This window comes from Bos grunniens, chromosome 15, assembly GCF_055505025.1.
Source record: "Bos grunniens cultivar Pamir isolate PY7600 chromosome 15, Bosgru_T2T1.0, whole genome shotgun sequence".
Classification (NCBI taxonomy): Eukaryota; Metazoa; Chordata; class Mammalia; order Artiodactyla; family Bovidae; genus Bos; species Bos grunniens.
The window spans coordinates 65,539,484-65,554,992 of record NC_141179.1 but is presented as its reverse complement, the minus strand read 5'-3'; the positions used below and the strand labels follow the sequence as shown (position 1 = coordinate 65,554,992).

General features: G+C 44.8%; 1 protein-coding gene across 3 annotated transcripts in view; it reads left to right on the top strand.

Moving 5' to 3' along the window:
* The window catches only part of ELF5 (E74 like ETS transcription factor 5), a 46,662-nt gene extending 39,210 nt beyond the window's left edge, over nt 1-7,452 (top strand). For all 3 annotated transcript variants that reach the window (XM_086341127.1, XM_086341128.1, XM_086341129.1), the window contains exons 5-7: nt 5,371-5,439; nt 6,368-6,563; nt 7,212-7,452. In XM_086341127.1, the coding sequence (XP_086197253.1) occupies nt 5,371-5,439; nt 6,368-6,563; nt 7,212-7,308 (362 nt within the window). In that variant the 3' untranslated portion in view covers nt 7,309-7,452. The remainder of the gene's footprint in view (nt 1-5,370; nt 5,440-6,367; nt 6,564-7,211) is intronic.
* The last annotated feature ends 8,057 nt before the right edge of the window (nt 7,453-15,509 follow it).

The window sequence follows — 15,509 nt, the reverse complement described above, 5'->3', positions numbered from 1 at the left end:
TCCAACACCACAATCCTCATATATAACTTCACTATGTATTTTTATTTTTTAATTTTTATTGGAGTATAGTAGCTTTACAGTGCTCTGTTAGTTTCTGCTGTACCACAAAGTGAATCCTCTATATAATCCTGTATATAAAAAAATCCCCTCTTTTATTTTGGATTTCCTTCCCATTTAGGTCACCACAGAGCACTGAGTAGGGTTCCCTGAGCTATACATTGCCTTCTCATTAGTTATTTATTTTATACTCAGTATCAATAGTGTGTGTATGTCAATCCCAAAATCCCAATTCATCCCATCCCCCGCTCTTCTCCTTTGGTGTCCATATGTTTGAGCTCTGCATCTGTGTCTCTACTTCTGTTTTGCAAAAAAGATCATCTATACTAGTTTTCTAGATTCTACACGTATGTGTTAATATATGATATTTGTTTTCCTCTTTCTGACTTATTTCACTCTGTATGATGATCTCTTGGTCCATCCACATCTCTACCAGTGAGTAACTTCAGTAGATAGTAGCATTATCCCCATTTGCTACTATGGAAACTGGCGGTGCTGGAACTCACAAGTCACAAGTCATTGCGGAACTGAGCTTCCGACTCATCTCCTCAAGGTCTATGCTCTTATACGCTGCGCTCCGCACCACATGCCCACAGGTGCACACACATGCACGCACACGTGCCCCCAGACCCTTGTGCTCACTCTGCTGTCCACTCAGTTGAGACCTCGGACTCAGAATTCCTCTGAGTCTGGGCCCAGCGCCACAATGATTCAGAGAACAAGGGATTTTTGACTTACACCCAACAAGCTAGGAAACCGTCAGAAGGGGCCTAAGGGACGCACCCCAGCTCTTCTCCACTTGTTCTCTCCTCTCCCCGGCCCTGCCCCACCTCTGCCTCAGAAGAGCCAGTGAACCAAGCCTGCAGGGCTAGCCTCGCTGCCGGGCACTTCCTGCGTTGGCCCGAGATGCAGCTCTGTGACTGGACTGCTGGCCTTCGGGGACGTGTGCGTGACAAGCTCAGTGTAGACACTACCCCTCCAGTCTCTATCCCAGCTTCTGGAGGACAGTGAGCGTGATTTCAGTCAACGACGGGGAACATATCCTCTGGCCACACTTTACCAGTCTCCAGTTTCAAGGCAAACAAACCTCTCCAAATCCCACAGACAGCAGAGAGCCTGGGCCCTGTTCCCATTGGCCCGTGTCAGGCACAGCCCCGCCACGGAGACACATCCAAGATGAAGGTCAGTGTGAGGCAGGGAGAGCAACCCTCAGACTCTGCGGACCTCTGCAGAAAAGCTTGGGGTGGGGCAGGGTTCACTGTGATGCTACCACCACTGCCGCCTTGGGGAGCTTTGGACGTGGGAACTTCCCTCAACGTGGCCACACAGTGATGGCTTCAGCCCCTCTATCCCCACCCCCAGCCCCACCCCCGAGCCAAGCGGGGCCTCCAGCCTAGTTTACCCTTGACTACCATCAAATCCACTGCTGAGAAGTAGGAATGGATAGAGCAGGACTGTTTATCTCTGGCAAGACCCACAGGTGGAAACGCCCACCATCCCACCCACCTCGCCTCTTGCTGATCAATCCTGTGTCCATCCCATCCAGCCACGTAGCTTCTGTCCAAAGCACGTGGAAGAAATCTTAAGAATTAAAAAGGTGACTCTCTTCCACCTGTTCTTGCCATTTGGGCATTTCAGTGAAAGCTGTTGTCCAATCCCCAGTTTATAGTTCACCTTTGTTTATCTTGACCGCTCCATTTGTTTCTCTCTTCCTGAAAGATTAAATTAAAACAAAGGCCATGCCTGCTCTGTAGGCGACGCCGCAGAGCATGGCACCGGATCTGAGAGGAGGGCGAAACCCTTTCTCCATCTTGATCAACTGACCATCAACGCTGCTCACCTCCGTTGACCTCTCTCCACCTGGCAGCATCTCCACTGTCAGCTGATCTCTCCTGAGCGTTGGTTGAGGTTTGGCCTGTGTGCTCAGGCCTGTTTTCCCACAATGATATGATCCTAGGCTACAACGTAGGAAATAGCAGAGGGGAGGCCAAAGGGACCCTGAACACTGAAGTCACGTGTTCATGTCATTGTTCGTTTCAGTGAACCATGCACAGCAGTTACTTGAGCTGAGGGCTCCAATGCCAGAAAATTAGATGTGATCTCAGCTCCGCCGTTAGACAGGCTCCCCAAACGTCTCCAGGGCACGCTCCTTCCTGTTCAGCTGTCTTCTTGTCCAAGAGCTTTCTTTGTTGGCTCCTGTTATGATCGCAGTGTCGCTCAGCCCCTTCACCACTGCCTCGATCCTTTCACACTACTACAGCATCTTTCTCCACCGCGTTTATCACCAATATGGGTTTGTTCACTGGCTGTTCCCTCCCACTTGGGTCTAAGTCCCCTGAGAGGAGAGACTGGGACCTGTTTCGTGTGGTCCCTCAGGAGCCTGTGAGTGAGGGACCTCCAGTGAGACACCTCTGTCTTCTTATATGTAAAGTGGGGAGAGTAAGAAACATGCATCATAAGGGTGGATGAGATTGGGTGACCACCTAGCCACAGCAGACGTTCAACACATTTCAATGACTATTCATTAAGTATCTGTTGAACAGATACTTGCCATGAGAGACACACTGAAGCAGTAGTTGTGAACAGCCGCTTTGGAACAGAACTGCTTTAGGTCCAAGTCCTCGCTCCACCTTCCTTGGTGAAACCCTTAAACTCTCTGGGCTTCAGTTGCTCCTCAGTAAAGGGAAAAAGCAATAATACCTCAAGGGATCTTGGCAAAAATGAAATGAGATGCTGTCTGTGAAGCCCTCACCAAGCACTTGGCATTTAGTAAGCACTCATCTGCTTGCAATGCAGGCACCCAGGTTCGATCCCTGGGTCAGGAAGATCCCCTAGAGAAGGGAATTGCAACCCACTCCAGTATTCTTGCCTGGCAAACCTCGTGGACAGAGGAGCCTAGCGGGCTACAGTTCATGGGGTCACAAAGAGTCGGACACGACTGAGCGACTAACACTTTCCACTTTGAATGAATATCAGCTGTCAGTTCAGGTGACCAACAGCCGACGTGGACCTTTGCAGTAGAGGGATAGTGGGTCCGGTGCTGGACACTGAGAAATGCACAGGTGTTGTGGGACAGAGAAGGGTGGGCTCCAAGAAGCCTTCCTGAAGAGTTTTGTGAGAACGGAGTCGGTTGGGTGGAAGTGGGAGGCAGGGAGCCTGTGCAAAGGCCCTGAGGCGGGAGAGAGTCGAGCCCTGTTGGGACCATCTGACCCAAGAGGAGGGAAGGAGTTGAGGAGCAGCAAGAGATAAACCTGGAGAACCAGGTGGAGGTCTGGGTGTGAAAGGCCTGGCTGACATGGCAGCCTCTGCCCGGGAGACCACAGAGCACCATTGCAGGCTGTCACCCCGCGGAGTGACAAGACCCATGGGCGTTGAGACCAGCCACCCTGGGCAGTGGTGCGGTGCATGGGGCACCATTCCCTCCTAGGACAGCATACTTTGTCATTCAGGAGTTGTAGCATCGCCTCCCTACAGCAGGGATGGTGAAAACAGTGCAGTACAGTACATGGCTGTGCCACAGCATTTATTGAGCACCTACTGTATGCCCCACACTGTGCTAGGTTCTGGGGATACACATGGGAACACAAATCCCTGCCCTCTAGTAGGGAGAGTCAGCCAGTGAAGAAAATAAATACATAATATGTTCCATGGCGACATATACGGCGGCAAAAAATAGAACTAGGACATGGAGTGTTGAGTAGGGTGAGTGTGTGCACTTCCGGCTCAGCCGTCAGAGAGGGCCTCCCCGAAACGGTGACTTTGAGCAAAGATGGAGGTGAGAGCCTAAGCCCCTGGACGCCCCAGGGAAGAGCACTCAGGGCCAAGGGAGCAAGTGCCCCAAGGCAGGAGGTGCCTGTGAGTTTCAGAAGGAGCTGGGAGGCCACTGTGGCTGGAGTGGAGGGAGCAGGTGATGTAGGGATTGGGAGGGGTGGTCTGCTGCCACCTTTTAGATTTGAATCATATACACTTTGTGGGTTTTTTAAAATTTTTTATTTTATTTTTGTGGCTCAAACAATTTATTATTTACACACAAACAGGCAGTTTGGGCAGAGCTCTGCATGGGAGGCTTGCACATCATGCAAGGCGTCCAAGTCCTGCGTTTGAGGAGGGGGAGGGGAGGCCCCGGAGAAGGGAGGTAGGGATGGGAGGGGGAAGGGAGGTGAGAGGGGAGGGGCGGAGGATCCTCTTCCAAGACTCCACTTGCAGGGCTGGCCACTGGACCCAGCTGTGACCTGGTCTGTGACGTCTTCCTGCCAGCCTTGGGAGTCTCAGGGCGTGAATTCTGGGCTCCGTTCGTGGCCCATATTGGAGGTGTGGGGACCGCAGACTCTACCTGTTGACAGGAGAAGGACCACCCCCTGCTAGAAGCCTCTGTGGACATTTAGCTGTGGCTTCTAAATGGAAGGCCAGATTTTTTTATTTTATATTGGAGTATAGTTGATAAACAATGTTGTGTTCAGCAAAGTGACTCAGTTATACCTATGCATGTATCTCTTCTTTTTCAAATTCTTTTCCCATTTGGCTGTTACATAATTATGAAACTATACCCCTGTCTCAGACTGCTGCAGCCTGAGTTCTAATCTAACCCTGCATTGATTTCATGCTTTGCTTTCTGCTCTTCATAAGCTGTAGTCCCTTTGCTTTTCCCTGTGTCCTTTCTGGTCTGTTCTCCACACTAGCCGGAGGGATCTTCTTAACGTGTGGATCTTGTCAAAGTCTTCCGTCTTCACTTGTTGAATAAAATCCCTCGTCATTCTCAGGTGCCCACGTGACTTGTCAGCAGCTAGCTGCCCCCGAGGCAACACCTCCCACCCTCCCTAGCACCCGGAGGTCCCCTGGGCTTTGCACTGCTGCTCCTTCCCTCTGAAACCCTCTCCCACCTCCTGACGTTAGCATGAATGTGTTCCTCTAAGAGACCCGCCCTGCCCACCCCATCTAGATGCAGCAGGAGCTTTCGCCTGCCTCCATGCTCTGCCTAATGCCTCCTTCCTTCGTAACACTTACAACAGGGGCGATTCGTGTTTCACTTGTATTTTCCTTGCCCTGTAGTCCTCAGCCTCTACCTGAGCGAGGACCAAGTCTGCCTTGTCTCCAGCTTTCTGTTTCCAGCTCAGAACCTGGAATCTGACACACAGTTGGGCCCCAGTGTTGAATACAAATTCTCCTGAAACCTACTAATTATCCCCAGAACAGCCGGCACCAGTTGTCTCCTGCCACGAAGGTGTCCAATTAATAGCTGCTCATTTGGTGTGACTTGAGGTCTGAATGTGGCCTCTAGATTTCTTCCTGCAGCTGTCAATCACTCTGTTGCAGATGCTGATTCCAGTTGCTTGAAAACAAGTGGCATCAAAAGTCAAGACTGTCACAGTCATAGTCGAACAAGTAAGTATGCTGATGTCGTTTGTCGTTGCTAATTTTTTGAAACCATTCATGAGACAACACCATCTACTTCAATAAGCTTTGAGACCCAGTGTTTGAACAGGACTAGTTATTTCCTGAACAACACAGCAGAGAAACTGATGATTACTTTTGTAAGTGTTATCAAATTTTTCTTTTCCCTTGGAAATGGTAATAGGAGAATTTAAGTAAATGTTTTAGCCAGATTGAATTTGGGTTGTTTTCTCCTGGTCTACTGTGGATTCTTCTCTCAAAGGTACTCAGGATAATAGCAATTCTGTTAGCTTTCCCAGCACTGAGACAGATCTACAGGGTCCATCCTGCTGGGCTTGGGTCTAACCGTTTAACACGTATTAAATCATGATCCTCTAACCTGTGCTATGAGAGAGTACTCTTACTAACCCATTTGAGGGAGACAATGACTAGAGAGATTTGGTTACAGAGCAAGAAGAGGTAAATCAGGACCCAAACCCAGGCTCCAGAGTCAGTTTTAACGATGATACAATGGAACAACAGAAATACCAGTTTCTCATGAAAAACACACCTGTAGGATTAGTCCAGCCAGATGGTTGTAGCTATGGGGCCTCAGAAGAACCATACTGCTTGTCAGAAAGAAGAATCAAAGCATCATTCGACTGTCACATCGTTAATTCCATAAGAACTGGTCAGGAGTTCCATAGAGTGGGGAAGCTTCATGAACCAGTGTCGCTGGTTGCCGTAAATTTGGTGTCTCTGTGGGTGTTTTGTAACTGTTTTAGCAGAAGAGAACATTTCACAGCTCTGTAAGGCTCCAAGTAGAGTGTTCGGTCATAATTTTGAGACTAACTCCATGCAGGAGCAGTTCTCATGGTTTCATAAGAAGTTGTATGACTTGAAACTTTTTAATTTTTCACTTTTCTTTGCTTCCCTAAAGGCCTCCAGAGTTCTCATCTATGGGAATTTGTGCGAGATCTGCTTCTATCTCCTGAGGAAAACTGCGGCATTCTGGAATGGGAAGATAGGGAACAAGGTATTTTTCGGGTGGTTAAATCAGAAGCCCTGGCGAAGATGTGGGGACAAAGGAAGAAAAATGACAGAATGACGTACGAAAAGCTGAGCAGAGCTCTGAGGTAGGTGAACAGCATGAAATGCCGTGAGTCTGCCAGCACAGTTATATTAAATGGTCAGCCATAGAAAACTGGGCTTCCCAGGGGCACTAGTGTTAAAGAACCTGCTTGCCGACGTAGGTGACGTAAGAGATGCAGGTTCGATCCTGGGGTCGGGAAGATCCCCTGGAGGAGGGCATGGCAACCCATCCCAGTATTCTTGCCTGGAGAATCCCATGGACAGAGGAGGCTACAGCCCAGCGGGTTGCAGAAGAGTCAGACACGACTGAAGCAACAGCACACACATAGAAAATTACAGGGCTCTTTTTACTTGATAACCAAAAGGTCATGAGACTACACTTTGGGACTTAGTTTCAGGTGAGATTAGGGTTTGTAAACTGACACGTCATCCTTGCCCTTCTTGGCAGTGTTCCCAGGGGATCACTCTGAGGCCATCACACACATACACACACATTTTGAACTGCATGTGGTGAGGTTCAGTTTTCAAGATGTCTGGGAAAGGTTTAAGTGTAAGTTGATAAGAGGGTGTGAAAATATCAGGGCAACCACAGGCTGGCCCCGTCAGCTGAGAGGAACGAGGGGAGAGCTCGTGTTCTGTCGCTCTCCCGGGGTGTGAACCCTCCCTGTGCTTCTCTTCTGCTGTCTTTGCAGGTACTACTATAAAACCGGAATTTTGGAACGGGTTGACCGAAGATTAGTGTACAAATTTGGAAAAAATGCACATGGGTGGCAGGAAGACAAGCTATGATCTGCTCCATCATCCAGCTCATGTAATGGATTTCTGTCTTTTCAAACAATAGATTGCAATAGACATTGGAAAGTCCTTTAAAAAAAAAAAAAAAAAAAAAACACCTGCCAACGTGCTGATAAAATTTCTCCACATCTCAGCTTACGTTTGGACTCAGAGTTGTTGTTGTCTGTTTGGGGGTAGTGGCCGCAACCCTTAAGCTATTTTTTTTTTAACCCAAGGGGAGGAGGGAATGACCTTTTGTGGTACCCTGATCGAACATCACTTCCCTAGTGAAGAGTTGCAGAACCACAATGCCCAGTGTCATCGGTGCTGCTCAGAGAAAAAGGATCCAATTCTGCTATTTAGAGGCTCATCTGGTGGTCCCACTCCAAAGGCTCCAAAGTTTTCACATCGGTAACTGTGGCAGCTCACAAAGCAAAAAAAAAAAAAAAAAGTGATTAGTTTGTAGTTCACATAGTAGGAGGGGGTCAGATGTGATAAGATAAACAGACAGATTTTAAATCGTTAAAGTCAAATTCCATAGTAAAGTTTCTTAACTGGTAAAGGAGCTAAGCCATCAAGCTGATACATAATTGGATTTAGCATAGTAAACTTTCTTAACCAGAATATCTTTTTAGCCGCTCAGCAAAACCCCCATGGCCATCTATCTGGGCTAACACACTTAAAATTAGGCACATTCTTAATTCTTGCTGAATTTGTTCCCCCTCTTCTCCAGGGTAGGGAGCATCAGATGTGCAAAGGGTTAATCCACAGACGTTTGCATCAGTTTCCAAACCACTACTGTTTCCATGGCTCAAGCTGTCAACACAATAAAATCATAATTCACCGATTCTGTCTGTGAGCAAGACATTAAACCTTTACAGAGCCAGGAATTTCCTGACGGCTCTGTAATAGGCAATTAAACTATGAGTCTCTCCCTTTGTTTTCCTACCTGATGGGTACGCAAGCTCTAAAACGCATATTTCCTTGACAAAAATAGTGACGATGGATTTACACCAGTGAATATTCGTTCACGGGTTAAAGTCTGCACTGATGTTTTCTCATCAGTCACTGGTAGGTGAACCATTAGTGACTCCAGCTAGGTGGACTGTCCCCAGGACCCCTTCCCCAGAGCAGGAAGCTTCATGTCATGAGGCACTGAACCGCAAGATAGACTGAGGGCCTCCATCTTAGAGTTTCACGTCAAAAGTCACTTGTTTTTAAAAAATGTGAATGACTGTAAAATAATCTATTTTTTGGATTCATGTGTTTCCCAGGTGGATACAGTTTATAAACAATGTGAATAAAATATTTAACATGTTACACTGTCTCTGGATTGTTCAGTTTAGCAAGGCTGACTCAGGAAACGTTGCTCAGACGCTAAGTTGTGTTCAACTCTTTGTGACCCCATGAACTGCAGCACGCCCTCTTCCCTGTCCTTCACCATCTCCCGGAATTTGCTCAAACTCATGTCCATTGAGTTGGTGATACCATCCAACCATTTCATCCTCTGTCACCCCCTTCTCCTCTTGCCCTCAATCCTTCCCAGCATCAGGGTCTTTTCTAATGAGTTGACTATTTGCATCAGTTGGCCAAAGTATTGAAGTTTCAGCTTCAGCATCAGTCCATCCAATGAATATCCAGGGTTGATTTCCTTTAGGATTGACTGGTTTGATCTCCTTGCTGTCCAAGGGGCTCTCAAGAGTCTTTTCCAGCACCACAGTCCAAAAGCATCAATTCTTGGGCGCTCAGCCTTCTTTATGGTTCAACGGTTCAACTCTCACATCCATATATGTCTGCTGGAAAAACCAGAACTTTGACTATATGGACCTTGGATGACCCTTCTATTAATATTTCCTACCATTTAGGAGATGGAGATTCCTAGAGAGTCCCAAAGATGTAAGAGATATAGGGGAGTGATCTACCCCACCACCTTTCCTTCTGAAGACAGAGTTCTCACAAGATGGAGTGCATGGACCAGTGGGGCCTACAGGTATGTTTTTGTTTGGTTTGCAAACAAACACACATTTTTATGGCTTGTGTATGAGGTGGTGTTTTGTTGTTTCCTGTGAATTAGTTGCCTTATTTGAAAATCAGGAGATGTACAGGCAAATCCAGATCACCACTTTGGTTTTAAAAGTCAGATCTGGTATCACTAGTGTCTCAGTGCTGTGGCAGGAATTTCCTGGACTGGGTGGAAGAGCATTTGGTCACTTCTTGCTGCCTCATACCTTGAACTTTGTTTGCACCCTGTTGTGTTTAGTTCGAGGTGGTGGTTTTTTTTTTTTTTCAATACAATTTTTAAAGGTTACATTCCATTTAGTTATTACAAAATGCTGACTATATTCCCCATGTTGTACGATACATCCGTGTACCCTACTTTACACTCAGGAGCTTGTGCTTCCCATTCCTCCACCTCTATTTTGCCCCCTCCCCGACTAGCACCCACTAGTCTGTTCTCTCGCTCTGTAAGTCTGCTTCTTATTATATTCACTAGTTGGTCGCATTATTTAGATTCCACAAGTAAGTGATATCATACAGTATTTGTCATTCTCTGACTTATTTCACTAAGCATAATGACCTCCAGGGCCATCCATGTTGCTGCTAATGGCAAAATTTCATTCTTTTTGTGGCTGAGTAATATTCCATTTTATATATATGCACCACATCTTTATCCAATCTTCTTTCCATGGATGCTTAGCTTGCTTCCATATGTTGGCAAACAATGCTGCTTTCAACACTGAGGCGCATGCGTCTTTTCGAGCCAGTGTTTTTGCTTTTTCAGATATATATGTAGCAGTGGAATTGCTGGGTCACATGGTGGTTTTCTTATTTTTTGTTTTGTTTTTTTGAGAAGCCTCCATACTATTTTCCATGATGGCTGCACCAATTCACTTTTTTTTTTTTTTTTTTTCATATAACCAGAATGGTTTTACATTTTGAAATTGGGACCCCTGTCCAAGCCAGGTGAAGAGGGAAGTACCATGTTGATGCACTGGATCAAATCTCACAGTCCAGTTGAAAGAAGAGACTGTCCAGGAAATTGGCAATTCTCTAACAGGAGGGGAGCTGGGAGCTTTCAGGCTGTCAGCTTGGCAGTGAAAAAGCAGAACCAAGCAGCTCTGGGGAATGGCAGGGACTGAGGTGGGGGCCGGGCAGGCAGCAGTGGACTGTACACTCACCACCTAAGAGATGCTGTCCCCTGCCGGAGGTGGGCATCAGGCAATTCAAAGAACAAAAAAATGAATCCCTCTGCTACTCAAAAAGTTTTCCTTCTGTAAAACCATTAAACTAGCTCTGTCTCTGTATGAGTTTCCAAGGCTACCCGAAAGAAGTTACCAAATTCGGTGACTTAAAACCACAGAAATTCATTCTATAACAATTCTGGGGGATGAGTCCAAAATTAAGGCATCAGCAGGGTGACGCAACCTCCATAAGCTCTAAGGAAGACCCCTTCCTTGCCCCTTCCAGCTTCTAGAGTCTCAAGTGGTTCCTTCACTTGTGGCTGTAAAAATTCAATCTCTGCCTCCATCTACATAGGAATTGCCCATTCTCCTCTCCTTCAGTCTCTTAAAAGCTGACCTTGGAGTTTAGGACCCAGTCCAGGATGACCTCACCTGGCCATGCCATGCATGCGCGCTCAGTCGTGTGTGACTCTTTGTGACCCCATGGACAGTAGCCCCCCAGGCTCCTCTGTCCATGGGATTCTCCAGGCAAGAATATTGGAGTGCATTGCCATTTTCTTCTCCAAGGGATCTTCCTGACCCAGGAATCAAACCCACATAAGAGGAGTCTCTTATGTCTCCTGCATTGTAGGCAGATTCTTTACGCTGTGCCACCTGGGAAGCCAGATCTCATCTGGAGATATTTGCAAAAACTTTTTCTCCAAATAAAGTCACCTTCACAGGTTCCAGAGGTTAGGATATGGATATAGTATTTTAGACCATCATTCAATCCTCTATACTCCTTAAAATGTGAGTTTTACTTAAACATAGATTTTCATAATATAATTCATTCCAGATCAGAAAACACAAGGATTATTTAAAATACCACGTTTAAACAAACAATAAAAACGCAAAACAACAAAAATTAAAATGACAATGCAAAAATCACTTATCAAACAGCCAAATGATAGAATTAAGTATTTCTTTTGTAAAAAAAAAAAAAAGAAAGAAAGAAAGAAAGAAAAAGACCACAGTAGAGCTTTCTATATGTGAGTGATTAAAATTCTCAAAAACTCAAAAGTATACAGAACTTTTTGAGTTCACATCTATTAACCTTTCACATCTTTAAAAGCTCTGATGAGAATTTTAAAGCCTTCAGTGTGCCCTGTAGGATCATTTAAAATAGAATCTGGCCCTTTGCCTTTATCATGAAATAAGAGGCAAAGAAATGGCCAAGAAGCTTGCCCACTGTTTTTCTTTCAGAAAAGCAAGTGCTAAGAAATTTTGAAAACTTATTTCTGTAGCAGGGATTACAAATTAGAGTCATGCCCTTTTACCTGGGGAAGGGAAAAAATTAATGTGCTTTAAACTAAAATTCTGACATTGAATTTGAAAGCAACAAGATGATTCTTCAATGTTTCCCTAAGTCCAGACCGACCCTCCTTTTAGAACAGTAAATAACAGAACCAATACAATTTTGTAAAGTTTAAAAATAAAATTAAAAAAAAAAAAAAAGAAAAACTAAAACATAAAAAAATAAATAAATAAAAGAAAAAAAATAAAGAACATTGTGTTAGAAAAAATAAAAAAATAAAATACCAGTAGATTTTTAGAGAGTGGTGTGCTAGAAGGTAAGTGAAAATGTCTTTTAAGAAGGTAAGAATGTGAGAAACGAAAAGACATGTCCACACAAAAACACACACACAAATGTTCATAGCAGCATTATTCATAGTAGCCAAAAAAGTGTAAACCACCCAAATGTCTGTCAACTGATGAATGGATCACTAAAAAACAGCTTATCCATACAACGGGATATTATTTAGCAACAGAAGGCAATGAAGTACAGATACCTGATAAAACATGTAAGAATCTTGATAACATTATACTAAGTCAAAGAAGCCAGTCAATGAAGATCACATGTTGTTATGATTCCATTTAGATAAAATGTGCAATGTAGGCAAATCTATAGACAGATCCCTAATGGCCAAGGGTTACTGGGCAGGATTAAATTGGGCAGGGGCAGGGGGGCTGGTGCATGACTGCTAATGAGTACAGAGATTTTTAGGGGGTGACAGAGATGTTCTGAAATTGTGGTGTTGACTGTACAACTCCGTGCATATGCTAAAAACCATTGAATCATACACTTCAAATGGATGGATTTTATGGTATGTGAAGTCTATCATCCAAAAACAGCTGGTTTCTTTTTTTAAAGCAAGTGTCAATGATCAACTGTGTCAAACACTGCCGAAAGGCCACGTAAGGTAAGGACGAGAATGGACTTTGAGCTTTGGGCTTGTGTGTGTACGTGTGTGTGTGGCAAAAACATACATAAAATTGACCATTTTTTAACTGCTTTTAAGTATACAGTTCAGTGGCAAATATATTCACGCTGTTATGTTACCATCACCACCATCCACCTCCAGAACTTTCTCATCTTCCAAATGAAACTCTATACCTATTAAATAAGAATTCCCCACTCCCCCTCCCCCAGCCCTTGGCAACCACCATTCTACTTTGTCTTTGTGTATTTCACTGCTCTGGGTACCTCATATAAGTGGAATCATACCATACTTGCCCATCTGTATCAGACTTACTTCACTTAGCATGTCTTCAAGATTCAGTCATGTTGCAGCATGTGTCAGAATTTCCTTCCTTCCTAAGGCTGAATAATATTCCATTATCTGGATATACATCTTGTTTATCCATTCACCTATTAATGAACCCTGAAATTGTTTCACCTTTTGACTCTGATGAATAATGCTTCACATGGCACACATCTCTTCAAGTCCCTGCTTCCACCCCTTTTGGGGATATACCCAGAAGTGGGACTCCTTGATGGGACCACTGGATTTTAGTGGCATGGAAGTCACTGGTGACCTTAACAAGGGCAGTCTGCTTGTAGGTTCAAAGAAAGGACAGAGAGAGTGAAGATAGCAAGTAAAGGCAGTTCTTAAAAGACATTTTTTCAATAAAAGGGAGCAGAATAAAGGGAACAATAACAATAAATATCATTAACACTGCTGTATGTTATATATGAAAGCTGTTGAGAGTAAATCCTAAGAGCTCTCCTCATGAGAAAAAAATTTTTTTTTCTATTTCTTTAGTGTTGTATCTATATGAGATGACGAATGTTAACTAAAATTATTAGGTTGGTGCAAACGTAACTGTGGTTTCGTACTGTGATTTTTAAATCATTATAATCAGCCTCAAACACATCTTTATTAATCAAAATAGGAACCACTACCATCAACACATTTTTGCCAATAAGAAATGTTTGCTTCTTCCTGTAATGTAAAAATCCATGCTACAGGATTCAACAAACTCTTGGAAAACATTTTCTGCATCCTGCTGGCTACGGAAGCATTTTCCCTGCAAAAAGTTGTCCCTGCAAAATGGAGATTTCACTGCATCTCATCAATTTGCTGAGCATACTCAGATGTAATGGTTTTGCTGGGATTCAGAAAGCTGTAGTGGATCAGTCCAGCAGCAGACCACCAGTGACCTTTTTTTTTGGTACAAGTTTGGCTTTGGGATGTGGCTTCCCTGGTGGCTCAGAGGTTAAAGCGTCTGCCTGCAATGCGGGAGACCTGGGTTCAATCCCTGGGTCGGGAAGATCCCCTGGAGAAGGAAATGGCAACCCACTCCAGTATTCTTGCCTGGAGAATCCCATGGAGGGAGGAGCCTTGTGGGCTACAGTCCACGGGGTCGCAAAGAGTCAGACACGACTGAGGGACTTAACTTTCACTTTTCACTTGGCTTTGGGAAGTGATTTAAAGCTGCTTCCTGGTCCAACCACTGAGCTGGTTGTTTGTCACTGGCTGTCATATAAATTCCACTTTTTGCCACGTCACAGTCCGATCCAGGAATGGTCTGTTGTTGCGAAGAATAACAGAAGATGACACTTCAAAATGACGATTTTTTTTTTCAGTCACTTCATGAGGCGCCCTCTTATTAATTAGGCTTTTTTACCTTTCTAATTTGCTTCAATGCTGAACAACCACAGCATGGCTGACGTTGAGTTCTTCAGCAACTTCTCGGGTAATTGTAAGAGGATCAGCTTCGATGATCCTTCCAATTGGTCGCTGTCAACTTCTGATGGCTGGCCGCTACGATCATCTTCAAAGCTCTCATCTCCTTTGCAAAACTTTGCAAAACCACTACTGCACTGTACTTCGCTAGCAGTTCCTGGGTCAAGCGCATTACTCATCTTACAAGCTGTCTCTGCTGCTTTACAACCCATTTTGAATTCAAATAAGAAAATAGCTCAAATTTGCTTTTTGCCTAACATTATTTCCATAGTCTAATGTAAATATAAGGAAAAGAGAACATCAAGGCTGTATATTGTCACCCTGCTTATTTAACTTATATGCAGAGTACATCATGAGAAACGCTGGGCTGGAAGAAGCACAAGCTGGAATCAAGATTGCCGGGAGAAATATCAATAACCTCAGATATGCAGATAACCGGAGAAGGCAACGGCACCCCACTCTAGTACTCCTGCCTGGAAAATCCCATGGACAGAGGAGCCTGGTAGGCTGCAGTCCATGGGGTCGCTGAGGGTCGGACACGACTGAGCGACTTCACTTTCACTTTTCACTTTCATGCATTGGAGAAGGAAATGGCAACCCACTCCAGTGTTCTTGCCTGGAGAATCCCAGGGATGGGGGAGCCTGGTGGGCTGCCATCTATGGGGTCACACAGAGTCGGACACTGAAGTGACTTAGCAGCAGCATGCAGATGACACCAACCTTATAGCAGAAAGTGACGAGGAACTAAAAAGCCTCTTGATGAAAGTAAAAGTGGAGAGTGAAAAAGTTGGCTTAAAGCTCAACATTCAGAAGACGAAGATCATGGCATCTGGTCCCATCACTTCATGGGAAATAGATGGGGAAACAGTGGAAACAGTGTCAGACTTTATTTTTGGGGGGCTCCAAAATCACTGCAGATAGTGACTGCAGCCATGAAATTAAAAGATGCTTACTCCTTGGAAGAAAAGTTATGACTAACCTAGATAGCATATTGAAAAGCAGAGACATTACTTTGCCAACAAAGGTG